General features: G+C 40.4%; 2 protein-coding genes across 2 annotated transcripts; both read left to right on the forward strand.

Moving 5' to 3' along the window:
* The first annotated feature begins 3,282 nt into the window (after positions 1 to 3,282).
* On the forward strand, positions 3,283 to 20,685 carry pdik1l (PDLIM1 interacting kinase 1 like). The gene is made up of 3 exons (XM_061093073.1): positions 3,283 to 3,364; positions 5,444 to 5,739; positions 15,227 to 20,685. The coding sequence occupies exons 2-3, from the start codon at positions 5,455 to 5,457 to the stop codon at positions 15,965 to 15,967; spliced, it is 1,026 nt and encodes a 341-aa protein (XP_060949056.1). The 5' UTR covers positions 3,283 to 3,364; positions 5,444 to 5,454; the 3' UTR covers positions 15,968 to 20,685.
* Positions 20,686 to 21,758: 1,073 nt separating this feature from the next.
* On the forward strand, positions 21,759 to 25,849 carry LOC133026415 (replication protein A 32 kDa subunit-like). Its single transcript, XM_061093312.1, has 9 exons — positions 21,759 to 21,762; positions 21,961 to 22,004; positions 22,111 to 22,212; positions 23,873 to 23,986; positions 24,079 to 24,150; positions 24,263 to 24,370; positions 24,678 to 24,770; positions 25,257 to 25,354; positions 25,765 to 25,849. Exons 1-9 carry the CDS (start codon positions 21,759 to 21,761, stop codon positions 25,847 to 25,849), a joined length of 720 nt encoding a protein of 239 aa, XP_060949295.1.
* The last annotated feature ends 1,545 nt before the right edge of the window (positions 25,850 to 27,394 follow it).

Consider the following 27,394-nt stretch of genomic DNA (forward strand, 5'->3'; position numbering starts at 1 on the left):
GCTGACATTCCAATGCAAAGTAAAATCTGTATGTGTAAAATAATGTTCACAGTGATAACAATCTACATTCTGTTCATTGAGCGTTTTCATTGTGAACTCAGGGAGATGTTTTCTGACAATTACTTGAAATGTATTTTCTTGGGTAGTCAGAAGACCCAAGGCACTGTTTGCCAAATGAGCCACGTACTATCTGTATGTTGTTATCAGAACAAATACAGCTGCAAGTGATGTTTATAAAAGGAACCATCCACTCTAAACATCTGTCAGCATGAGATACATTTTATTTTAGGGTAGAGTTTGTGCTTTTTAATATTTCATATGAGGACAAATAACACAGACAATGTTAATTTGTCTGAAGTTATTTACACCAATTCATTGGAAAATAATCCCTGAAAAGGACCAAATATTGTGTTGATTATATACATGAAGGTGTGCAAACAGCCAAGAGAACTCTGGGAATTCTCTGGGAGAGCTGACCTATTTTAACAGTCTCACTCGATGGTAAGACCACAATGACTGGTCAGTCAGACTACACACTGAAGCTATCCATTCACCTCATTTTTAAACAATATATTTTAAATGTGATCATGATGTAATTTTTATTGTATATATTCACTTTCTTTTTCACAGTATTAATATAATGTTCATGATGAGTCTGCATGATAATAAGTATAGTGATAGATTAGTTATATTCATGTGAAAGGGACCGGGACTAGTGAAGGCAGAGCACAAAAGAGGTTTCAAAGCATCAGCATTGATCATCATTAAGTATCTATTATGTACTTGAGCTCACCGTAATGCTCCCTATGCTGCAGCACAATGGGGTCTAATCTACCATTTATAACGCTTCAATCCAAGTGGAGTTCCTGTGATTAGTCGTGCTTTGTGTTGGATGTATTGATTCTTATGTGTGAGAAACGGTTTTCTGTCTCTCCTGTGTACCAGTCTACCTCAGGTGTGATTTTGATGTTGATTTTAATACGGTCAATTTGAGCGCAGCATGTCCAAAAAACTGTTTTGTAAGCATTGCACATTTTTTCAACTTAGTATTCTGTTAAAATATTTATAACTTTGTTAAAACGGTTTATTTTAAGCGTGATATGTGCCACATCACAAAGCTTTTGATATCTGTATGCCTATTGTCACAGCCAAAATAATAAGATACATCATACTTAAGACCAAAGAGGTACTTTTGAAGGAAGCCTGGGCTTATTTCCAAGAAAAAGAGACATGTAGATGCTACAAAAGAGCATCTTTCAAACAAACACCCATATTTTACTTAACAGGAGGCATATTCTACCTTTTGTCAATCTGGTGATGTTATTGCAGACTAAGAGTGTTGAAGTAGGTTGAATCTTTACTCTGTTCTCAGGGTTTTACTGAACACACTGCAGCCTTATGTCAGAATGTACTTTAGAATATGACTGCATATGGACGATGGTTTCACTTTGCTGATTGCCTGTGACTGAAATGATTTGTGCTGCGAAACAATGGCAAATAAATGATCAACACTCGAGATGATTTGGTTTGTCTCTTGTATCTCCACTTCATGCTGATGGCGTTTGAGTCTTATTTTATGCAGTAATTGCAAAAGTAGTATTCAGTATAGGACATATCTGGAAGCATACATGTGTGTACATCTTCTTCTGGCAACTAGTGTGGTGTTGTATTGATAATTTATTTGACAAAACCTTCAATCAATAAAATTAGAGATGGACACTGAAATGACTCAGATTCTTATCATTAGATCATTCAAGGTATCTCCATGACAAGTTGGCAAGCTCCACCGGTAAAGAACATTATACAAATTTGAAATTTTTGAGGACCTCGAGTGAAGTTTATATTTATTTTTAACTTTCATGCTCAGTCTAAACATTTGATTGGAGGTTTGTGACTATTGTTCGTTGTATGAACACTCAATAAATACTTTAGATTCAAATATCCATATTTATGTTGAAATAAACAACACAAATGGGGGGGATCCCATCAAACTGTTCCAATGATCTTTATCTAAAAGCACATAAGCTGTTGCAAATGGGTAAATACCTGAAATAATACATGTTTAAATACACATATTCCACAGTTATAAGAAATTATCAAAATAAACTTTCTCAGCCGTTAGTTATTACCACTCCATTTGATCTCTTTCAAATACCAGAGAAAGTCAGTAATACCACAGAATATGTAGAAAGCGATTTAACCAACATTTCTTGTAGTGGCCAAACAGATCCTACTTCTATTTTGTTATCTCGACCAATATTTTTTAATTTCAAGGTACTGGAATAGCTGCAGCGCCATTTTATTGTAGAGCAAAGATTAGTACAGATGTTCGTGTCATTGTGTCCTGTGTCCCTGCAAGTGTCAGTTCGGCTCGAGAGGGAGGAGAGCGGAATGATCAGACATGTGAAGCTGGTCACACTAAGCCTGGAGCGAGGCCGGAAAATGGGTAATCTTCCTTCAAAATATAAATCAGGAGTTTCCACATTTGGTGAGACGTTATCAGTGGGGAAAAAAGGGTATTTGTGAAATGATGTTGAGCTTTGCTGTAATTTGCCGACCAACAGCAAATGACCTGTCATCATTTAGTAAAACTATAAATGGGGTGAAATGATCAAATTATGGGTTTGACTTAGCGTACATTACAGTAACGTAGGTAAAAAGCAGTGATGGGATTACTTTGATTCATTATCGACATCACTGAAATATTAAGATACTTTGCTGTACAAGTTTAGGCTTGAGTTGGCTTACGTGGATGATTATGACCTTAAAGCATTTAAAAGGCCATTTGTGAAGAATGTTTGATATTCAATATATTGATGTGCTGATTTGTTTAGATATCGTTTATAGGTATATACATAGTATTTATCGTTACATTTTACTGTTAATTTCACTTTAATATTTGTATTCTGTACTTAACTCTTTTTAATTTAGTTTTACAATCTTCTTTTTTGTATTGTCTAAGTTGACTTTACCATTTGCTATGATGCTCTTTTTATTTCATGCAAAACATGTTGAATTGCCTTGTCGTTGAAGTGTACCATACAAACACACCTGTCTAGTGTAAAAAATCAGGACCATATTCTCAGATACTGACAGGCGGTTCAGAAAGCGTTATGACTGGAATATGACATATGACAGATACCTGTCCACCCTAGTCAGGCCCAGTTGGAGTTAGAGGCACCTTATTTTGAAAGGTGGAAGCGGAAGCCTCGTCCTCCGGCCGCCGCTGCGCCGCTCGGCAGCTGCAGCCTCACAGTGAGAGAGTGAACCTGCTCGGGCTGAGCGAGCAGGACGTGTGCGGCGGTAATGGCTGCCAGGGAGAGGGAGGGAGACAACAAACGAAGCCCCGACAAGCGAGCCTAAGGTGAGACTGAAAACATGTCAACTTCCAGCGGCGGACCCGCGGCCTCTCCCACGGTCACACCAGTGTCTGTGCCGCTGGGGCCGCTGGTCCACCGGGCTGGCAGGTGGGGGGTTTGCTTGGATTTCTTGGGGACACACACACGCACACGGGACAATAAACTGTCATTACCTAACACGCGTGTGTCTGCTCCGCGCACCAGCGGCAGGGCCACGGAGCGGAAGGGTCACAGGTTCGAGTGCTCTTAGCTTGATGCGGACGTGCTGGACTCTTTGTTAGCTGCTGTTAACGTGATTAGCTCACGTTGGCTAATCACGTTAACAGCAGCTAACGTTAGCTGAGCCACTCCAGCGAGCTGACGGGCCAGGCCACTTAGCTGTTAGCCTGTTAGCCAATCAGCTCAGCGATGACTAATTATCCTGTTAGCACGCTCGCCGTCAGTGTGTGCGTGTGCGCGCGTGTTTGTCACCTGCCAGTGTGTTCACTTCACGATGAAGTGAATCATCAGTCAGGCGCAGGTAGTTCATACTGTCACTTTCTTCAATGGCAGTTTCGCAGTTCAGATTTCGTTGTGTTAACTTGTGTTTCATAACAAACTCTGATGCTGTAGCTATTTATTCCACTTGTAAATACTTAACGATAAATGAAAATTAATATTTATGGTAGATTTGAAATAAAACTCCCTTCATTATTTAACATTAAGAAAATAACAATGGCAATTGACAATTAAAAAAATGTATTATCCAGCTAATTTATCAATAAAAAGTCACACTTTCCACGATTACCGAAATTGATTAAAAAACAACAAATATCCTGGTAATAATCTTAATTTTTTAAATTTGATTTGAACTCTGTTGTGTATCTTAACACCATAGTGTATATTGTTTAAATGACAGTTACTGCAGTATGACAGGTGTGTTCTCTCCTGTATCTCTCCTGTAACTAAAGGCTACTAGAGGTGCATGTAGTAATCCATTACAATAATGCACACCTTACCTTGACCATTGTAATGCAATTTACTACATTTTACAATATTTATATTCATTTTATATCAAAGTTCATAAGAGGAACCTGCATATAAGCCAGTGTTTACCGAGATTCCCACGTTCCAAGTAATTCAAACAAAAAGAGGTTGCTCAAGAGGTTATTGTCAGGTTGGCAGTGATGGATTTCGCCATATCCTGTAATTTTGACACTTAATCAAGAACCCTACATCATTAAAAAAGGAGGACTAGGTATAAATATGTCAGTACTCGGCTTAGCGTTAAATTATGACCATGTTTGACCAATCGCTGTACTGAATTATTAGCAAATTGCTTCCCATTATCTACACATCAAGGATAGGGATGAATGTAATAATGTGAACCTTTGTGAAGTTGAGGGAAGCCTTGCGTGTTGGTTTGATATGTACACACACAGTGACACACATTCGTAAACACATTAACAACATAACGACCCTGACACAGATACCAGTTTGTGATACTTGGCGTCAAATTGTGGTCATTATTGTGACTCAAATACATAGTAAGGGTGTGCATGTGTAACGAGCAGTATTACTAGTTGTGGTCACCTTGGACGAACGATACTGAAAATGTGGATGAGGGATCCCAACAGCTGCTGTTTTTCTGCCTTTATATCCGAATAATGACATAATGATTTACTAGTCCACAAGAGGGAGCAATAACAAGATCATGTTGGATAATCTCCAGTAGATCATTATTGGCAATTATCGACCCTGAGAAAATAAACTCACTGAAATATTCCACTGAAGCATGATGCTGATTGCTAATGAAGTGATGCCTAAATAACGGCAATTAGAGTGATTTGAGGTGTCACAAGAGTTTGATACCAAAAAATGGTGAAAGGCTTTGTTTGTTAAAGGATATGTGTGAAGTAAATTTTTTTTTTTTAAATGCAATTATCAGTCATTGTTTGTGTCTGTGTTATTGTTCCTCCTGCATCCCAACTATGAAACAATACAATAAGCCTCACTGAGTCTTGTAAAATCATCCTTTGATTTAAAGTCCACCAAACCGAAGTCGAAACAATGCAAAATCTTACACCCATGTTCTCTCTCCACAGTGAGGACTAGGATGGTAAGCAGCCAGCCGAAGTACGAGCTGATCCAGGAGGTGGGGCGTGGCAGTTACGGCGTGGTCTATGAAGCAGTAGTGAAGCGCACAGGGGCCCGAGTAGCGGTGAAGAAGATCCGCTGTCACTCTCCAGAGAATGTGGAGCTGGCTCTGCGGGAGTTTTGGGCCCTAAGCAGTATCCAAAGCCAGCACCCCAATGTCATCCACCTGGAGGAGTGTATCCTGCAGCGGGACCAGCTGGCCCAGAGGATGAACCATGGCTCCAGCTCCCCGCTCTACCTGGAGGTGAGAACAAAGAATTCACTGGATTGGGGCTGGTGGGAGATCAATGTTGGACAAGTGTATTGGTTCGATGTTCTTAAAGGTGAATGGTTGAATGTAGGTGCCTATGAAAGCCTAACAAAGCTACCTTGATTCATGCAATGGTATCTGCCCCCCTTTCCCTATCTCAAGTGATGCTGGGGCTGAAGTGAGCTTTGCTTTGCTTTGAAAGGTTTGGTAACTACCTGGGAATGTATGATAAATGGATTTCATTATCTCCACATGGATTTTAAAAGGAAGTCTCTTTCTGTTTGGTTCTTTTCTGATTGACCAAGAAAAAACTCCAATAGTATAGAAAATATTTTTGAGCTGATTGTCAGTTGACAACCCTGGAACAGCTGTGTTGCCTTTCTAATGGATAGAGGAGAGCGTAAGTGTTTAGGACTATAAACTAGGGATGGGCATAATTAATCGACGATCGATTAATTGATCATAAAGAATTTCGTCGAGGACATTATTTTGTCTTCGACGAAATTCTGTTGCGTTCACTGCCAACACTGCGAAGCTATACGTCTCCATGAGCGCATGAGTAGGAGGGCAGAATATCCGATTTGCCTGAAAGCAGCACAGTGATGACGTTTGCAGCTGTAGGAAGCAGCCCGGAGTTACTCGACAAGCTCCGCTGGGGGACCGGCGGCTGGCCGCTGAGAGATAGATGGATTTGACGGTTCTCGACCTCTCAGTCCGGTTGTTGTCATGTCATCAATCCCAGGACCCCTCACCCAGACCCGGGTCTCTCCGGGTTCCCTTCCCCGTAGATTGAGGGTCCGCGTGTGGACATGAAGCCGAGCTCCGCAGCTAGCCCCTTCTGACCCGGACAGGGCCGGGTCTGGTTGAGGGGTTCCGGGAGTGAGGATGCGACAACGGCCGGAGTAGGAGGTCGAGGGCGGCAGAGTCCAGCTAGCTCTCAGCGGCTAGCTGCTCTCTCAGCGGGGCTGAAGAGTACCGCAGCGCATATTTTCAAGTGTAACCATTGAACGATCCCGTTTAACTGCCACAAGAGTTGTTCATCTTGTAATAAAGATCTCAATGAGGAAACGCGCTGTGTTTTTTCTATTTTCACTGCATTTTAACAGCCCATAAATAGTGAATTTTAATATAAAAATATATTGATTAATCGAAAATTCGTCATTAACTCTCCCGACGATCGATGAAGACAATTTAATCGAATGCCCATCCCTACTATAAACACAATTTTGATGAGATATCGAGCCTTATAAGATAGTTTATACTACATTGTGAAAAAAGTTAAAGTTAATGGACGTTTTTACTCTTATATTTGTCAAAATTCAATTTGGGCCACAATCATGTTACAAATTGGAGTTGGAAACCTTTCTCCAGTCAAGGGTCAGTTCAGTTTTAATGGCATCCTCGTGCCACAAGTCTCACAATAACCGGTCTAATGTAAGGGCTGGCACTGCTTCTCTTTGGCGTCTGATGGTAGTAATCATGATGATGATGATGATACTCACAGCATGTTTTGCATGGCTAGTTAGTCTTGATGCACAGTCTTGCTCACAAGAAACATTAGTTCCTCCATCAAAATTCTGCGATGATCGCACGCACAAAACGTAGGTATGTCTGTCTTTTCATTACGGGCCATACCACATCAAATATCCACTCAGCAAAGATTCTTTGACGCAACTGATAGTTTGGAACATGTTCACTTTGTCTAGTTTTAGAAGCTCCACAGCAGCAATACGGCTCTTTCACAAATTCTCCTTCTGGTTTAGGTTTCACCAGCATTGCTATTAGCTTGGTCACCACAAAACTTGCCTCTGTAACATTGTCAGGAGTGGTATTGTGCAAGCTGTGTGTTGACCAATAAACTCTGCAAAAGAGCGTTATCTTTATCCAAGAGCATTTGTTCTTGCAATTCATCCAGTTTATTATGTTTCCAGCTGTAAAGATAAGACGGATCCTTTTCATCCCTACAACCAAGTTGAACCAAACTAGATCCAGTGTTTGTTGAGTAAACCCTGATCATAGCCAGGCAGACAGGTTTGCAGCTGGAAGGAACCAGCCTGAAGGACATGTTCACTATTTGATGTTCCTTTCTTTGTCAGAGAAAAAAATTGCTTGCTGTCATTAGAATTTTTATAACATATTTTTTTCATTCATGAACTATCTCACAATTGGCCTTGGGGCTTGACACACCCCTGCCCCACTCTAAGTTTTAGAACTACAATTCCAATAATTTGGGGTGATGTAAACTCGGAAGTATAATGCTTCTTATCTACCACCAGTCAAAGAATGCAGAAATGCAGACGAAGATGCCGAGAGTTTGTTGTGATAAGAGCCTATTCTAATAATGGTTAAAAAAAATTCATATTGTTTTACCAAAAGCTATAAGCAGGGGGGTTTCCTCTATGTTGTGCTACTTTACTGTTAATGGTAGGGCTGCAACTAACGACTATTCTGATAGTCGATTAGTCACCGATTATTGAAACGATTAATCGACTAATCGGATTATGAATGACACAAATTCTCAATTGCTATTATTTAGCAAGCAGCTTTTAAATTTAGTTTGAGGTTGTTCGAGGCATGTGATGACTGAAAATAAAGACAATAAAGATTGATACTTCATTAAAAAAAGTCTTTTAATAAACTTTGCTGCATATAAGGGTACTGTTGACACAAAGGCAAAGACAAATCAAGTTTTTGTCCATTTAAAACTAAGGACAGGCAAAGTGCTAATAAAAAAAAATAATTTAAATTTAAGTTTCCCTTTTTACTGTGAACCAAGAACAGGCCTAGTGCTGGTACTAAAAATAAATTAAAAATCAAGTATCCATTTTTCGTGTTAACAAAAAAGGACAGGGAAAATAACATTATTAAAAACATCAACAAACAAAACTACAGTCTTCTTTGGACTAAATAATTGTGATTAAAACAAGACGTTTGTCAGGCAATAATATAACATTTCGCTTTTAAACTCGTTAAAAAAAAGTTTAAACCGTATTTTTGTAATGGATTCTAGAATCCTGCGCGCAGGTATATACGTCTATATACAACATCTGACAGAGGCGAGTCCGCATCGTCTCCGTTACGATGTCACACGTGCCTCCTCCTCACATGCGCGTGTCCTGCTGCCATGCAGAGCAGGTCCGCCGCACAGATACTGCAGGTAGTTTTTCTCGGGCCATGTTAACAGTGTAGTTCTCCCGAACTTTTTACTTCCTGGTGCGCGAGGCTATGCGCGAGGCAGCGACGCTGCCATTGGTCCATGTTTCGTCGCTATTGCACATGCGCGACTTTCAGAGATAGGAAGGGAGCGAGATGGCTCACTCCACCTCCGGTAAAACGACCTTTAGTTCCGCTGCGCGGCACGAGAAACACGCACTATGACGTCACAAACAATTCTTCGACGAGTAAATTCGTCGGCGACTATTTTTGTCATCGATTTTTGTCGACGACGTCGACTAATCATTGCACCCCTAGTTAATGGACCTATTGTTTGTTGTGTGTCAGTCTATCAAGATAAGTTTGACATTTTTAAGTTCTTATAAATATTGTCATTTGAGTATTTTACACCTCATTTGCCTATGTGTTACTTCTTTAGCTGATAAATGTATACTTGGACACACTGCCAGACTTGTATTAATGTAGTAATATATTTCAAATAGAAAACGTGCAGATAGACACACTCACACACAGAGCAGGTGTGGTGCCATAATGGTTTAGGAGGGACAACCAGTCTGTTGAGTCCAGGAGAGAAACAGCAAGCAGAATGGCAGATATGAAATCAGATAAAAGTTTAACACCATCAGAACTGGAAAAAAAACGAAAAAGTGAGTTGATGTCTGACATCACTGACAATGTAAACGATGCACATTAGGGCATCGTTTACATTACAGTCGTCTCAAAGTCAGATCTTGTAAACATCTGTGAAATCATTGTTTGCTGCCAGCGTGTCCACAAACATTCCTGTCCTCGAGTCACAGGTTTCAGTGGGAGGAGACAATACTTGTTGGTTGGTAACATGTTGCCCTCTCTTAAAGTAGACTAAATGCCTTTACACATCTCCAATAAACCACATCGAATAGACAAATACTCTTATTGCAAATATTTCATATCAAAACTTTCAATACTGGCAGAGATGTGAATTTGCAACAGTTACAACTAGGGCTGGGCAAGTTAACTCGTTTTAATTATTGAAACGATTAATCGACTAATCGGATTATGAATGACACAAATTCTCAATTGCTATTATTTAGCAAGCAGCTTTTAAATTTAGTTTGAGGTTGTTCGAGGCATGTGATGACTGAAAATAAAGACAATAAAGATTGATACTTCATTAAAAAAAAAGTCTTTTAATAAACTTTGCTGCATATAAGGGTACTGTTGACACAAAGGCAAAGACAAATCAAGTTTTTGTCAATTTAAAACTAAGGACAGGCAAAGTGCTAATAAAAAAAAATAATTTAAATTTAAGTTTCCCTTTTTACTGTGAACCAAGAACAGGCCTAGTGCTGGTACTAAAAATAAATTAAAAATCAAGTATCCATTTTTCGTGTTAACAAAAAAGGACAGGGAAAATAACATTATTAAAAACATCAACAAACAAAACGAGTTAACTCGTTTTAATCGAGTTAACTCAAGCGATGAGTTAACTCGATTGTTTATCCGCCAATTATTTTCTTTTTTCCTGTTCTGCAGCAGTCAGCAACAGACTTTCACAAAATAAAAGCCTGACTTTCACAATAAAACAATAAATATTCAAACCTGAGTTAATGCGAGATAAAATAATTAATCGAGTTAACTCATCAATTGAGTTAACTCGATTAAACGAGTTAACTTGCCCAGCCCTAGTTACAACGCTCAAAGTTTTTAATTGATTCGTGCCAGCTCAGAAAAAATCACCAGCTTTCAGTATCATCCAGTGATAATGATCTTGTTGTCATGAAAGTATTCGTCACAAAAACATTTCCTTAAAAAATATATTGACTTTAATAACATGATAAAAATGCCCATTGTGTGTAAAGACCTAACACTGTAATTCATGTAATGGATTGGAAGTCTGCTTTGATTTACCCACTGTATCATGATGCACTTATTGTGACTCAACATATTCTAGATTATAAAAATATTGTTTGTATTTTTTTTTTACTGCTGAAATATTATCGTTATTTTAATTATACTGTAATTCAGTGACTCTTCTGCAGCAAATTGAGGGTGTTTTCACACCTGAAACCAAGGTTCATATCTTTGTTACCCTGTTTACATGAGGTTAGATTGGTTTTATGTTGTTTTTTTTTAAGGCGCGGACTAAAGACTATTGATACGTATGTCCTGTCATCATCATCTAATTGGGCTGCATCTACCTGTACTTGACTGACCGGTTTGTAGACGATTTGAATGGAGAAAACACATGAACCAGTTTATTTCATTTCATTGCCACACATGACTATGGCATTACTACCAGCAAAATGAATGTCCTAGTGGTTCAGACATTATGAGGAGAAGACTGCAATCATAGGATCCTGCATCTTTTTCCTTCTTCTATAGTTTAATGCTGTCACAACTTTCCTGAAAACTATAAGTGTTTTCACACGACAATCAAATCAAACTATGGCTCATTTTGACCACCTCTTTTGGTCGGACTTTTGGTCTGAGGCGCCTTTCAAACCCGTTATTTTGATTCAGTCAAACAAGTCCAAAGGTAGAAAAGACACTGGAAATTTAAAATATCAGCACAAATATGAGTATTTTTCTTGTTGATTAGTGTTATCTATGGCCTCCATGTTCCCCACTGTCTCACGAATGTACTGTCAGGTTTGAGTTGGGGGTGCAGATAGTTGGGAGAGGCACCCCTCCCCCTCCAACCTGCCTGTAGCCTCACAGGCACTCAGCCAGTGCCTGATTATAGTCTCTCAGAAACACGCGGTGCTATTGTCAAACCATTCATTCCATTTTCTGCAGCGCTGGCATTGGACACTTTCCCGGACTCCCTTTATTCCAGCTCTTTTTTTGTAATTAGTCTGTAACGTTCCAGTGCATGCTCACAGAAGAGCAAATGATAATGGGGCAGAATTATCTGACCGCACAAACTGTGGGATAATTTGCACCTAATCTTTCTGGGTAGATGATTCCTTTGCCAATGGCTTATCAAACACTCTGCAGCCATTTTTCACAAGGCATTGCTTAACAGTGCTGCATAATTCTGTCCGAGCCTGACCTGAACCCAACTTCTGTTCTGTTTTTTATGTCCGACCCTGACCCAAGCCTGATGCAGTTATTGTTACTCTGTCACCTTTTCCTCACAAGCTTGTGGCACCTTGTTGCAACAGGTAGATTGTTTTAACACAAACATCTAATGTTCTATGGCCGACGTGAAAAAAAGGACCGAAATCCAAACATAATTTCCAAATTATTATCTGAACCAAGACTGGGCTCAGGTCAGGTGTCCTCGGCGACAGATTGGACTCGCTTTCTCTTTAAATTATTTAATTTTTTCATGTGCATGCAAAAAGGGGAAAATCACAATCAAGCTACATTTAGCAAACGTTTTGTTATGAACCAGGCAGCTGCACTCATTAGCTTAAAAATTCAAATAATTAAGGTAAGACTTCTTACTGTGGCCTAGTTCTCAAACCCTTAAAAGATATTTCAAAACCATATGAGTTTAAGTGCACTTTTTCTGTTTGATCATGTTTGTAACATCAGGTCTTTAAATAATTTTTAAATAGTATTGTGTGCAAACCAGAGGCAGAAGTCAGGGCTGTGACTGTGCAAACAAACACTAAGTTACTTCCTGTACTGACCAGGTCCTAATAACTGATGGTTGTTAATTAGTAAGAGTGAGAGTAGGTCAGCAGGAGAGTGGAGGAGGACACGATAACTCCAGCTCGGTACAAACCAACCTTCTGATCATGAGCAGCTGTGGACCAGAGAAAACTCTATATTTTCACTGTTTGTTTCCACTGTTCTTCAACAAAGTCACTTACCGGCTTTACGTTAACGCCACTCTGATCTGACAAGTACATTTATACTCGATGGTTGCGATATAGTCATTTAATACATCTCACGTGGAAAAAGCCTGGGATACATTATATTATATTATGCAGTATATTCGCTATATAACGCACACCCCTACATGTATGTTCTGTGTTCCAAACTCTTGTTAAATGTTTACACACGCTATTATTATCCACTCTTTATTGTAAACCAACTTTACTCTGCACTTACACTTTACCTCAACTTTTCTCTTATTTCATTAGTCACGTTAACTTCATATATTTTTTTCAGCTATTTCAATTTTCTGATTTTTCCTGTGAGCAAAATCTAACTTTCCACAGATATTTATATTCAAGTTTAATTTATTGTTTTACAGACCTGTAGCTGTTCTGTGCTGCATCCAAAACACCATCGATCACATTCCACAATCACGTCCCGTTTAATCTTAATTTAATGTGAGATGGATGAAGCGTCACAGATTTGTGGTCCACTGTGAAAGAGGGAGATTAAATGAACTCACTTCCTGCGGCGGGGATAAAAGATGAGAGGCCTCTCGCGCAGCTTAAAAAATGGCCCACAATAAAAGGTGGTAGACGACATGTTAGGAATACAAAGCTACAGCAGTCTGCCTTTTCTAGGTGTGAGTTCTTCTCTTCATACTGTAGAGCTTTGCACTGTATCAGTGAACGTGTAAGTTATTACAGACCTAACATGATACAATAATTTAGGTTGTGCTTGTTTCGGCCCTTTCTGTTGAGTTAATACAAGTTGTCAGCTTACTTTTGGCTGTATAGATTATTTTTCTCATGTGCTCAGCAGGATCATATCAGCCTTTATTTTTGCTAGAGACACGTGTGCATTGAATACATTTTCAGTTAATGTGCTGGTGATGCTACTGGCTTCATTAGCAATGCTTTGGGAGCACCTTACTCCTGGTCAAATGGAGGAAGAACATACTCGGAGGGGATAGCAGACCATGCTCCTTGTCAGTCTTCTGTCTACCAACATTCCTGCACGTTAAGTTTCTGCAGTTTCGGTTTCACTGGTAGCAAAAGTTTCGTTTGCATGTTTTTGATCAACCCGGGCGAACAGCCAGCCAATGGAGGAGAAGAGACAAATCAACTGCACTTATTTAGAGGACATGTGGTGTTCATTTCTGTGTGTGTGGACAGTTTTAATTTTGTTTATTTGTTTCTAAGCATTAACATCTGAAGGAAATTTGAACATCAATTGAGAAGTAAAGCATTCAAAATAATCAACTCTTAAGGCCAATTTATGCTTGAGCGTATTTTGTAAAACGGATAGATAAGACCGCCCTATACGTCGTGAAACGCCCTCACCGAGTGCTTCGGACAGCTTTTCGTACACGTCTGATTTTTCTAACTTCTCCGTGTTGTGTCGGAGAGCCCGCGGACAGCTCTTGGCTGTGATTGGTCCGCAAACGACATCATTTCCGTATGTCGTCATTTCCGTACGACGTCATTTCTGTTCGACGTCATTTCCGGACCTGTAACTTCCGGATTCACAATAAACACATACAGAACTACAATCTACGATTAATGTGACGTTCGAGCACTGACGACATGTGTGCACGGTCACAGACGGTTAGAACGAGCTTTCAAAACGGCGCTAGCAGGCTAGGCTAGCGGGCTAGCAACCATGCTAACTGCGGTGGTAACAGTGCATAACCCCGCCGTCACGACTTTAATTCCACTTCTATCATGACACTGTTTCTATAATACCGCCAGGTTAGAAGCAAACACTGGGTAGTAGTTAGTGTCGGGAGTCACTGCTGACTGTGTGTGGAAGCTGAGGTTGAAGCTAGCTGGGAGGGGAGCTAGCTAGCTCTGTGTAGCCTCAAGCAGATTCAAGCTGTGGAATCAGCAACACAGTTCGGAAACAAGACCGGGGAACCGCTGCGCTAAGAAACGATAACATCAGCATCTTGACCCGCTGGGTGTCACTTTATTTAGTTCTGTTAGTTGCCATGGTTCAGTGTGTGGGAAGCAGGCTGACAGAGAAATGTAAACACAAGTGGACTTCTTCTTCCGATAATTGGGGTAGGCTTCTCTGAGCTCGTCTTCCGTTGCGCCACCTATGGGTTTGGCGGTGAATTTTATTCGACGTACAGTGGTCGGAGAAGTAAAAATCAAAAAGACTCTTCGTCTCCCGCTGAGCCCTCTCCGAGAAACGGATACGTAGATGTATATATGAGCCTTTACAACCACGGGCTTTCAAGGAAATTTTCTGTCAATTCCATTGCATAGTACAATGCGGGTTCGTGGTGTCAACTGAATAACTGAACAATATTTCACCTCCCAAATTAGGATTTCAGCAATGCGTGCCAAAAGTAAATTAAACTGTGTTATGATGATATTTTGGGCTACAGTGTCACGTGCCACTGGTTCATTCAAACATGTGTGACTATCAGAAGCTGCCTTCTCCTCAGCCATCACCAGTGACATAACTTATTTTTTTGTCTTTCTTTCCACAGCTGGTGGAGACGTCTCTTAAAGGCGAGATCACCTTTGACCCGTGCTGTGCCTACTACTTGTGGTTCGTCATGGACTTCTGTGATGGGGGTGACATGAACGCCTACATTCTATCTCGCAAGCCCAGTCGCAAGACCAACACCAGCTTCATGCTCCAGCTGGGCAGTGCCCTGGCCTTCCTGCACCGCAACCAGATCATACACCGCGACCTCAAACCGGACAACATCCTCATCTCCCAGGCCTGGACACCAGCCGGGTCGTCTGAGCCCATCCTCAAAGTGGCCGACTTTGGCCTGAGCAAAGTCTGTTCCACCTCCGGGCTCAACCCAGAGGAGCCAGCCAGTGTCAACAAGTGCTTCCTGTCCACAGCTTGTGGAACAGACTTCTACATGGCCCCGGAGGTCTGGGAAGGCCACTACACTGCCAAGGCAGATATCTTTGCCCTGGGGGTGATTATCTGGGCCATGGTGGAGCGCATCACCTTTGTGGATGTGGAGACCCAGAAGGAGCTGCTGGGGAGCTATGTGCTGCAGGGCACAGAGATTATACCCTTAGGGGAAGCCCTGTTGGAGAACCCAAAGATGGAGCTGCTGATCCCCGCCAGGAAAAAGAGCATGAACAGCCACATGAAGCAGCTGATCAGGGACATGCTGGCGGCCAACCCTCAGGAACGGCCCGACGCCTTTGAGCTGGAGCTCAGACTGGTCCGTATTGCCTGCAGAGAACTGGACTGGGACACGTGATGGATGTGATGGACCACATACTCAGTCAATCAAGCACATGTACACATCACATCATCTACTCTTAACCTAGATGGTCTTTTTTTTTTTAACTAGAGAACAATAACTAGAATAATCATTGCATCGTGGCTGAAACCTCATCCACTTTCCAAGAGCATTCAGTCCTCTGCTAGCTTTGTCTTTATAATGAAGAGGAGAGGTGTGACACCAACCGCTGCTGCTGCTGCTGCTGCTCCTCAAACTGCAGCTTAGTCTCAGGCTAATCACACCACAGCTTCCACTTCGTCCTAACAGCTCCACTCAAGCATGATGAAGGAGGCGAATGACCCCAAAAGTCTTCGATTCATTTAGAAGTAAAAGTAAAACCGTTTGTCTACAAATACCACCTTGGACTCGGTGCTAATTGTTACCAAATGCAATATGAGACATAATCCTGTGATTTTTAAAGTGTACATTTATCCAAAAACCCAGTCACCTCAGTATGTAGAATGTTGTGAAGCTGTGTGTGGCTTTAACAGAACCAGAGTTACAAACTGTTTTCTGCCTGGACATCACCACCAGCACTAAAATGTACATCCAGATTTGATCCTGTTTTGGCATCAAATGCAGATATGCACTGAATGCTCAGGTAATAAAAACATACAGTGTGGTGGTATTTGTAGACAAATATCTACTGATAAGATTGGACTTAGGGGGTAAGAAAACCAAACTTCGGTGCTGGAAGATAACAAATAGTTTCCGTTGGTTGTGTGGGTGGAGGATGGTTTATCAGTTAGTATCCAACCTGCAGGCTCTTGTTTTGGCGTTTTCTTCTATAACCCCATTGCAAATTTCAAGATAAGTGGATTGGTCCAAGACACACCCCTAACTAGAGAATGTAAAATGATCGCGACAGGCAACCTTTATTTGTTTAGAGCCTTAAGGCCGGTGCATGCTTCTACGTTTTCACGGGAACAGAGACGCAGGAGCCCTTCCGGGCCCCTCACGGCCCTTCCTACGTCCTTACGTGCGTCGGCCAATTTTTCTAACTAGACGGCAAAGCCCCGCAAGCGTCACCCGGCCGCGAGGGCTGTGATTGGTCTGCTGACTACATCATTTCCGGAGTCGCATTTCCGGTTCATGCCCGGAAACCACGGAAGATTTAGAAGAACGAATATGGACCAGATAGAAGAGCACTTGGCAGAAGAGATCCGACACTATGTCCACTAGTATAACCCGTCACTAACCGGCGGATTTTTCCGCCAGAAAAAGGCTCTGCGGAGCCGCCGTGGCGATGTAAATAAATCGCTCTTCTTCGTGCAACACACGAAGAAGAGCCGACTTCGACAAAAAACATTACTGCGCCTAGTGTTCTGGTGGGGAATTGCATGGCAACACGCGCAACGGTTGGAGAACCATGAATGACAACGAGTCCTGCGTTACAGCTGCGTGCCTGCGGGCCCCTGACGACGCAGAAGCATGCGCCGGCCTTTAAACGCAAACAGACCCAACATAATGACAAAGCACTTCACACAGTTTGTGAGGATGAATCTGGTTTGTCTCAACTTGGGCAACCTCATTTTCAGGCTTTTGGCCAATAATCCTATTGATAATAACAATATATTCCCAAAGTTAATTGCCCCCCACTTAACTTAAGTTTTTGCTGCTGCACCTCTTGAAGTTAATGTTTTACAGATGGAGAACCCACGATTTAGCCTTTACAATACTTATTCTGTACAACATAATCAAACAAACTTAAGCTGCAGATAAATCTTTCATTTGTTTAGTTTTTTAAAGAAATGCCCAAATTTTCCAGTTCCATCTCCTTCATTACGAATATTGCCTGGTTTCCTGAGTCTGTTTGATTACAAATTGAATGTATTTGGGTTTTGGACTCTTGATCAAAGAAAACAAGACATTTGAATACATCACTTTAGACTCTGGGGAACTGCAAAAAGCCTGTTGTTGAACTTTTCCACTAATCTTCATTATGGATTCATCAATAATAACTAGAAGAGTTAATAATAAATGTATTAATATTTTATTTATAATCCAAAAAAAATCTTAACAAACAAAGATACTGCCATTCAGCTGTAAGACAGCTGAACTTTTGCTAGATTGTAAGAATTGAAGTTTTTCATAAATCTACTCGAGCATGTACATGGACACATCATCAGTGTGACATCTGAGTCCAGGCGACTTGTGTTGAAACGTTTCACGTCAACTTCTTTAAATTCAGTAAAACAACTCTGAAACAGTAGCCTCTGTTTTACACAGACTCTCACACTGAATGTATCAGCTGTGAACAAGGCTTATTCTAATGTACTAATGAAGCCCCACATAATAATATACTGAGGGAATGGTGATCATTGCAAACAAGTTTAGGCTGTAAATGCTGAGGTATGTGGCATTGATCCATGTCACATACTTATACATGGGAATCACCTACTGCGTGACTCTTTAGTTACTGGAAGAGAAAACAAAGGCGTCACCCAAACTGAGTGTTGTAAACATCCACCACAGGTAACAGACTAAACTCCTGGTTCAGCTTTGGCCTACCATAATAGTCATTGTGCACATGATAACTTCTTATGCGTAATGAGTGATTATTATTACCATAACTTTGGAAACTCTTTGTTTCCGTATCACCTCAGAGTGTTTTTCTATAATTTGTCGGCGAGTTTACGACCTGTTCATATTTTTGGGTTGTTATTTTTGCCTCATCTGTCTTGATTATAATGGTACCATGCTCTGTAGGATAAATACGATGTTATCTCAGCCAGTAGAAATAATGTCCACAAGTGTGAAAAGCCCAGAATCATCAATAATAATGAGATGAAAATTTAAACCTAGCGAGCACGACAATGAAGAAGTGTGCTCTATGTTCAGATAACTCACCAACACATGGCAAACAACCATGATGACAGAATTGCTATGTTGCCTAAACATACATTAAATCATGTGAAGCGTGAGCCGCTTGAATTATAAGAGCAGGGACATGAATATTCAGTCCCTCGTCCATTTAGACCTGATTGAGCGAAAGCGGTGAGGCGTTTAGTGACAGCACTTTGATTTGGGGCTTTATATTTAGTCCCAGTAACTACAGTCTGCATCATATGGAGGAGCTCTGTGAGGCTGGACTGCGTGTGATAACTGGGTTGCTATTTGTTTATCAGGCAAACACAATGTCAGCCAACAGTCTACTTATGCATGCAGTGCCTCTCACCTTCAGGGAAGAAGCGAGAGAAGACACCAGCTCGCACAATCCTCCATGAGCTAGATGATCTCTGCTCTTTTTCTTTTTTTTGCTTTCATTTTATCCTTTGACACAAAATACTGTTGTGTTTAACTTGATCTCCTTTCACTGTGTCACTGCTCCTCGTTTCCTCGGGCTCTGGATCTTACAGTAATCCCTTTCTTCATGCTTCCGACAGGCTAATTCTAAGCCTATTAAGTTGTTGCAGCACTTGGCAGAGGATCAGGCCCGGGACCCCTTTTGCCTTCCAGGTCATACATAATTTGTGCACTTTTGCAAATTTGACAAAACCCTGTAAAAAACAAACAGTCTTGGCTTCTTCGTTCGCTCTCAAACTCTGGCAGAAGATCAGGTTTCCCTTCGACTTGTTGCCAACATTTATCTGATACAGGGCCTTAAATTCTCCCCGTAGCTGTAATAGTTTTATTTCCTCATGATGCGATCAAAATTTGCCTTATTTCACTTTCATTTTGACACTAGAGTGCCCTCATCAATATTATACTCAAACACAGAATTGGCAGAGGTCGTGCTTGAGACGCAACCGGTTTTGCTGACTCAGCGAGGTGCTTTTTGGTATGAACAGCAATACCAAGAATCAGTATTAAAACGCCTGCCTCTACGCTGCTTCAGACAATGCTGCGTTGCTTCAAGTATGTGATTTGTGTCTTCCTGTACACAAAGTAGGTCACACATAAAATCAGAGCTCAAAGCCGAGCAGTGAATGACGGGTGGAGTCACTTCCGATTTGATTTCTTACTTTATCCCTTGTAAAGAAAAAAAAAAGGGGGGATGGGCATTTCAGTTCCTGTGAGGTTTACCAAACAAATGCTAGATCTGTGGTATCGAGAGATTTCAACCTTTTGATTTATTGTATTCAATTCCTTTGCACATGTGTAAATACTGTATATGATAAACAGGGGATGAACAAGGGTGATGTACATTTGATTGGATGTGCTCTGTTTTCAAGAGCCAGACTTGTTTGTAAATTGCTGTGATGGAATCGGTTTTTCTTCAGCTCTTAATTGCGCTTCAGTTTACTTCAATCATGGAAAAAGTTGTGATATATTTCCAGGTTAATAATGTCGGTGTGCTAGTGATAATTGTATGTTTTACATTGGCCTATTTTTTGTGATTTTCTGTCAAAGCAAAGCTGGTATACAACTTTGGTCAACTCTGTCGTCTTTTCTGTCTGGTACTGGACTATCTGGAAATAGAACAGTCTCATTTGGAATTCTGGGACGTGAATCAAATTCACCACTGTACGTAGATCTGATCCAGGACCATCACATAATGTACCATGGCACTGCTCATGCTGTGTCCGGGGACTTGGATGTTTCAGTCACTGTGTGGCTCATGAATTTGTTACATTAAATATGTTGAAAAACAAGAACTCACCTGATGGAAGGCACTTTGTTTTGGTGACTGTGAAGAAAAGCTCAGTACAAAAGATGTAATCATGACATAACATTCAATAAAAACCTTTAAAAAAAAAAAGCATAGAGACTTGTTTTTGTCTCGCCTCTACTGGGACTTGGCAGTAGTATGCTCAGTGCTGTCACTGGTGGTCACAGACTATATTAAGGAAGCAACATGCATGCACATCACATAGTGTGGATGGTTGATTTAGAAATATTTCAGTGTCTTCTGGCTGATAAAGGTTGGTTAAAACAATGCACATTGACAATTTAACACCCCATTAAAAATAACTTTTTAATTAAACAGTTATTTGGCTTTCATGAGGCATGTGTTCATAATTATAACAATATGGCCTGATTTGTATCTTTTCATTGCATTGAAAAAGTGACTTAATCAAATATGCTCAAATGTAATATGCATTCTCACCTTTTGATAACTGTATTGATGAACACAACAGCCCCTGGCCACTAGGGGCAGGAGTCAGTGCTGCTGCAGAGTTGCACTGCACTTGTTGAAAAAAACATCTGTGCCATCTATTTGTACTGTATTGAGATTGAAAAGATCTTATTTTACCTGTAGGTGTGAGTAGTTGTCTCTAAATGCGAGCCCTGCATTACGCTGGAGACCTGTCCAGGGTGAGCCTCTCGGCTGATTGGCTCCAGCCGTCAAAGGATAAACAGTATAGTTAAAACATGAATGGAAACAATTAGTGCCCAGTAAACCATGTTGGGGAATGTTATTGGCCCCTTATTGATAACAGTCCCTAAACCTTATACGTTGCCAACCATCTGGTCAGACTTCTCTTCCACAAGTTGTATCATCTGCTCACTGGCTGAAACGACAGAGTGTGTGTTCCTGTGTCAGATGAAAAACACACTTCGGATCTGATCTGTGTCACAGACACTTGTCCACTCTCACATTGGTATGAACAGTTTTTGCTCTCATGTCATTGTAAGATATTTTGAAGGGATACAATGAAGTTGATCAAACGTGCTCTGAACATCTGTCAATCACTGTTGAATTGATGGATTTTTTATAAAACAAAATATGAAATGAAATAACTGACTTGAAATGAAGCATGTGAATGGGATTGTGACTGATTAATTACTCCTCAGGCTATTTTCCTTTGTCCTGCATTGCACCATGGGTATTTGTGTTAATACAGATCACCTGAGTAGACCTAACGAACCTGAGTGTTGTTTACCTGCTGGCCCCTTCAGCTGCTCGTGTGACAGTGACATACTTTGTCATGTGGAACCAAAGTGAGTTTACTTTGCATCCAAAAATCCCTTTTTGCTTTCTAACTCCATAATGTCTTTTTCTTTTAACTTCTCCTTTGACACAGTTGAAGTCAGTGGGACACCAAGACTCACCGCAGGGAAGTGGAAGGTGTGTCCATCTTCTCTGAAACACTACAAGAGGATCTGAGGGAAATGTGTTCAATGTGTTGAGTGAGATCCGATTAATTCATTCTCTCACTCTGATCTCGCCACAGAAATCACCTCTTAGGATTCTGCCCTGCACAGTGTCGCAGCTTCTGTCCGCACCTGAAATCAACAATGATACCTTTGCAATCTGTGAGCGTGAACTCCACCAGGTACGAGGACAAGTGGAACGCTGTGTGTGTTGCGGGTTTTTGGTCGTTAACAAAGTAATGGACTCACTGGGATGTTGACCTGACTGATGAAGCATCCACGGGATCACGTGGGGGGGGGGGACTGTGAATCGGGAGGTAGAGGGTTGTCCATCCTTTGTTGCCCCTGTGCTGACAGCGTATGTAATAGAAAAAGGGCTGTGTATAGAAGTGATGTATGAGTGTTTGTGTGAATGACTAGAAAGGAAAGTCAGGGGATCATTAATATTAAACAAATAACTTCCCAAATAGATGCAGCAAATAAGATCAAAAACCATTGAATACTACGAGCTACAAATGTAGCAAAGACAGTCAAAAACCATAAAGGTGTTTAAAATATAATGTATCAAATATAAAGTAAATCCATTAAATAGCATTTGAGATATTCAAGGCAAGACCAAAGCGGGTGACCAAGTGACTGATGTATAAAACCATTCTGCTAGTGTGGCTTACAATGGAGCCTGACTGCTTGGTTCTGGAAGGAAAAAAATCCCATTCCCTTTTGTGAATAGAGATTTTGATCATCAGCTATAATAACATACCATAAACTATAAGGAAACAATGTTAAATGCTTCTGTAGAAGCCACTAGTCGGTATGACATCAACTACGTTTAAAATAAGTGTTTTAAATTGAGCTGTCAAGGAGAATTACTACACAATGCACAATCCTCAGGTGAAGTAGCTACATCTCTGATTGGTGGAGCTTGTTGTTACCATGGAAATGTTTACCACAACTGCAAAAATCATGTCTGCTGCAATTGAGATGGCATCATTTACAGCTACTTTACACTATATGAAACCTTATATATATATATATATATATATATATACATACCAAACTCAAACTACAATATATTCCAACGCTATATTAACATGGTTAAATTCAAGAAGAAGTGCACTGGAAGTCATTGGAATGAGATCATGAGCAATGGTTTATTAGGAGTTCCTTCACTCTTAAAATAATTAGCTACACATTCTTAACCTTTCCTCTTTTTTCCATTTTCCAAAACAATTTTGCTCTGAATCAAATGTTTTATAATCAGGATTCGTCTCAATGCCAGTCAGCCTGGTTCCAGGCTTAAAAGTATTTTTATCTTGATTTTCTGATACCTTGATGGATAAAATGAATGGGAAACAGCTGCTCTCTATCATTATGGTATTTCAAAAAAGTGTGCAGCAACTTCCTGTCAATGAATCTTAAGTGAGTGACTTCAGACTATTCTGTTGTGTGTGCAGGAAGGAAATGTGCATTTGTTTTCCGACTTTACAAAGACGGTTCTTTATTAAAAACTGGAACTCATGTGACGTTAAAAAATTCAACCATGAACCTCTAAATGCATCTAGAGCTGAGATGGAAAGACATGAACAGACGGTGAAACTCAAATGACTTGTTTAGTGACATGAAACACAAAGAATTGTCTCTTTGGGGATTAGTTTGACTCAGGACTTCATAGCCACGATCTGAGATTGGAACTGGGCCCCAGATCCTCATCATTCATGTTTAGTGATGCATGTGACATGGTTCTGTAGCTGTGTTTCTCTCAATCCTGCCATATGAATCTTTAAAAGGGAAAATAAAAGTAGAACTACTTGATTTGTATTTGCTGCCCTTCTCTTGCTGCAGGTGTCTGTTGTGGGCGTCATCCGAGGATGTTCCCCCTTCGAGAGCATCGTCCAGTACTCTGTGGACGACATGACGGGTCCACCGTTAAATGTGAAGCAGTGGGTCAACAAAGAGGCCAGTGGCATCAGCTCGCTCTGTTCAGGGCCACAAATGGAAACTGCAAACTGCACCGTTGTGGTTAATGATCGGTTTCAAATTTCTCACAGGACTGTGCGACCACGACCGATGCTTCTCCTGGAACATACGTGAAGGTGACTGGAAGTCTGCGTAATTTCAGAGTGAGTAACATAAAGAACAAGTATAAAGACGATTGGTTTCAAGGAGAATCAGTGAGGTTCTTTTGATGTGTGGCATCATATATAACCAACTCTATTTAATTTTTTGCCTAAGGCTCAAAGGTATTTGATGGCAATGAATATCCGCTGCATCGAGGACATGAATGAGATCACATCCCACATGTTGGAGGTGGTACAAGCCCATATGCACCTTACTGGGGAGGTATGTGACCTTGTGGAAGTCTGAACAGTGACAGGCTGCTTAATGCTTTGATTCATATGTATTATTTATATATTTATGATGTCTAATAAAACACTGCCACCTCTTAAAAAAATTCAAGTTAAAATACAAGTAATTGTAGTTTGGCTCTTTGAAGCAAATTGTACTTTCTTGACTTTTGCTGTATCCTCATTTTTTAATGCACTTATTGTCGCCTTAGCTAAAATCGTCAGCTAAATTAAATGTAATGTATATATATATATATTCACAAATCAACATTTCCTCATGTGTGTTCATGTTGCAATTCCAGGTGTATGATGTGAATATGAACACCTTTGTTCCCGTGATGCCTGAGGGGTTAAGCAGTGGACATCCTCAAGCTTTGTCCACCATCCAGGACCAGGTCAGTGGGTTTAAAGGGTCATTTCAAATCGTACTCATCCAAATTTTTATTATTTCCCTTTTGATTTGTTGTCCCTTTTCTAACCTAAGTAAGAAAAACATGTGTCTGCTAATAACATTAACAATGACTGTGTTCTGTTCAAGTGCCCCTGTAATCCGTAACAGTGAGCCAGCATGAGCAATACAGGGACCCTGTATATGGAATACACGTTTCATTCCTATGAAGTACACCTATGTTTGAATTATAATTTTTTTAATACATAGCAATATTTAGTTGAAAAGATACGTTGAAAGACCGAAAACGGTTGACAGCAATGTTTTTAAGTCTCAGTCAGCGAACCACTCAATACGTAGATGTTGTCATTTTGGGATCTTGGAATGTTTGATGGGTTTATTAGTTGATGCATATATATGTCTATATACACACATGTCAATACAATGATCAATTAACAGTGTTTGGGAAGTAATTTCTTGATTCCTGTCTAAGGTGTTAAATGCAATCAGGAAGTCCTCTGACCATAATGAAGGCATCAGCTTGCATGACCTGAAGGCTCAGCTGCATTTGCTCAGAATGACAGACATCAGGTATTAGCTCACCAGCACATGTGTTCCTATGAATGTTTTAGGCCATGCTAATATTGAAGCATTGAACATGCTAGGCGATAAATGACCATAACAACATCCAAGCTAACTGCAATGAAAGCAAGGCAACTTTTTTATTTTTTACTTAGCTAAAACAAAATTACAGCTTGACTTGCACTCAGTTATTTTTTACCAGGGCTTTGATTCTGATTGACCTAAGATCAAACTTGCTGTAAGAGCATACGATTTTAATTTGTATGCCTCACATCACTGGTGATTCTGTAAACTTAATTGTTAGAAGGGGTTTACAAGAACCAGCATCTGTCTGGGGAATACGGGGGAAATGTGAATCGTCTGAAAGAGGAAAACCAGAATGGAATGCTTATATTTTCAATCTGTCCCTGTGCTCACAGATCCTCCTTGACCTTTCTCTTAAATGAAGGCCATGTTTTCTGCACCATCGATGAGCATCACTTTAAGACAACAGGATATAACTAGGCTGCCCAAAGGCCAGTGAAACATCAAGGTATCGCTGGCCTGAAACTACAGCTGATCAGAATGTAATGTAAATCCATCTCATGGTTGAATTGTTGTTCTGGCTAAATTCAGTCATTATTTATGAGCCACTGCAGCTAATGGCTTTGTCGGCTTTGGTCTAAAGCTCATATAGTTTATTATAGTGAATCATTTGTTGCCTCTCAAACTCCTGCATGTTGTGATGGATGTTCAGGCTTTGTTCTGTTTAACCATATTATTATAGTTTACTCTGCTTTTTGAGGACCCTTAAATGAAAGCTGCATATAAAGAATCATAACTAACTCATATCTTGTATCATTTGTATTTAAATTACTTTCCCCATTTAACTACAGGCCCTATACATCTAAAAAGCTACTTCAGGTTGTATTATTATCCTTTAAATCTATTTTTCCAACGAGGATTTTTTCATGCATTTGAAGACCGATTGATTGAAGCACCTCAGTGACAAAATGCTTTTCAAAACGTCCAATGCTTGAGTATCAGGCTTCAACTCAACTGAACAGCTAATGGGACACATATTAATAAAACCAAGGGGCATTAAAATTGTTTTGTCATTTAAACTTCAGCGCTGCTGCTAGGCAACAGAAATGAGGGCGGGAGGGGTTGGTAATGCCGATCACGGAGAGCCTCTGTAGACCAGACCATCTCATTTCGATTTGTCTTTCATGGTCAACACAAAGGAGGCGTTTTTCATTCCCTCTGAAGGGTGGAGCCCCTGAATTGAGACACAGCTATAGTTTTTACTTTACTTTATACTCACTACTTTCATTTTTCTTTTATTGAACATGTACACATCAGACTTGCTACTTAGATTTATTACCTGGTCAAACTTCCTTTGGCCTCCAATAATCTCGGACCAGCAGATCAGACCTGAACAACATCCAGCAATAATTTTGGAACAGCTCTCTCTCCCATCAACATTTCAGCTGGGTTAAAACCTGGGCTCGGACTGGGCCTCTCTAGAAGGGTGATGTTCTTTGTTTGTCATTCACTGGAAGATTTACTTCAATGTTTAGGATCATTTTCCTGCTGCAACACCGTCAAGTCCTGCTGAGCATCAGCTGGCGGACAGCCACCCTCACATTATCCTGTAAGATAAACATGGGATTTCATTTTCCCCTCCATGATGCTTCCTGGGCCAAGAGGCAGCAACACAGTGCCGTATTATGGCGCTTTCTCCACCCTACTTAAGTTTCAATTTCAGACAGTTTGTCTGCCTGCGGACTGATGAATATCTAAACTCTGAGATTACTTTGTAACCTTTTCCAGTCTCATGAAAATGACAATTCTTCATCGTAGCTCTCATCCACACCGCTTGTTGCACTGATTGGACTCCTGACTCATTAGCTTTTGTTGAATACATTTTTACATAATGTAAAATGGATTGTATTTAATGATAGATGTAAGTTAAATGAAGATCTGATCATATTTTAAAATAAATTTAAATGCATGCATAATTGAACCCTCAAAAAGGCTTCACCTACTTTTTTCTTCCCACCTCCTGTA

This window comes from Limanda limanda, chromosome 19 (assembly GCF_963576545.1).
Source record: "Limanda limanda chromosome 19, fLimLim1.1, whole genome shotgun sequence".
Classification (NCBI taxonomy): domain Eukaryota; kingdom Metazoa; phylum Chordata; class Actinopteri; order Pleuronectiformes; family Pleuronectidae; genus Limanda; species Limanda limanda.

Excerpts from the sequence above, each read along its gene's own strand:
- pdik1l (XM_061093073.1), top strand. The coding sequence starts at position 5,455 with ATGGTAAGCAGCCAGCCGAAGTACGAGCTGATCCAGGAGGTGGGGCGT. Across the intron at positions 5,740-15,226 it reads GCTCCCCGCTCTACCTGGAG|CTGGTGGAGACGTCTCTTAA; the intron begins GTGAGAACAAAG and ends TTCTTTCCACAG.
- LOC133026415 (XM_061093312.1), top strand. Across the intron at positions 22,005-22,110 it reads TCACCGCAGGGAAGTGGAAG|AAATCACCTCTTAGGATTCT; the intron begins GTGTGTCCATCT and ends ATCTCGCCACAG. Across the intron at positions 24,151-24,262 it reads GAAGTCTGCGTAATTTCAGA|GCTCAAAGGTATTTGATGGC; the intron begins GTGAGTAACATA and ends TTTTTGCCTAAG.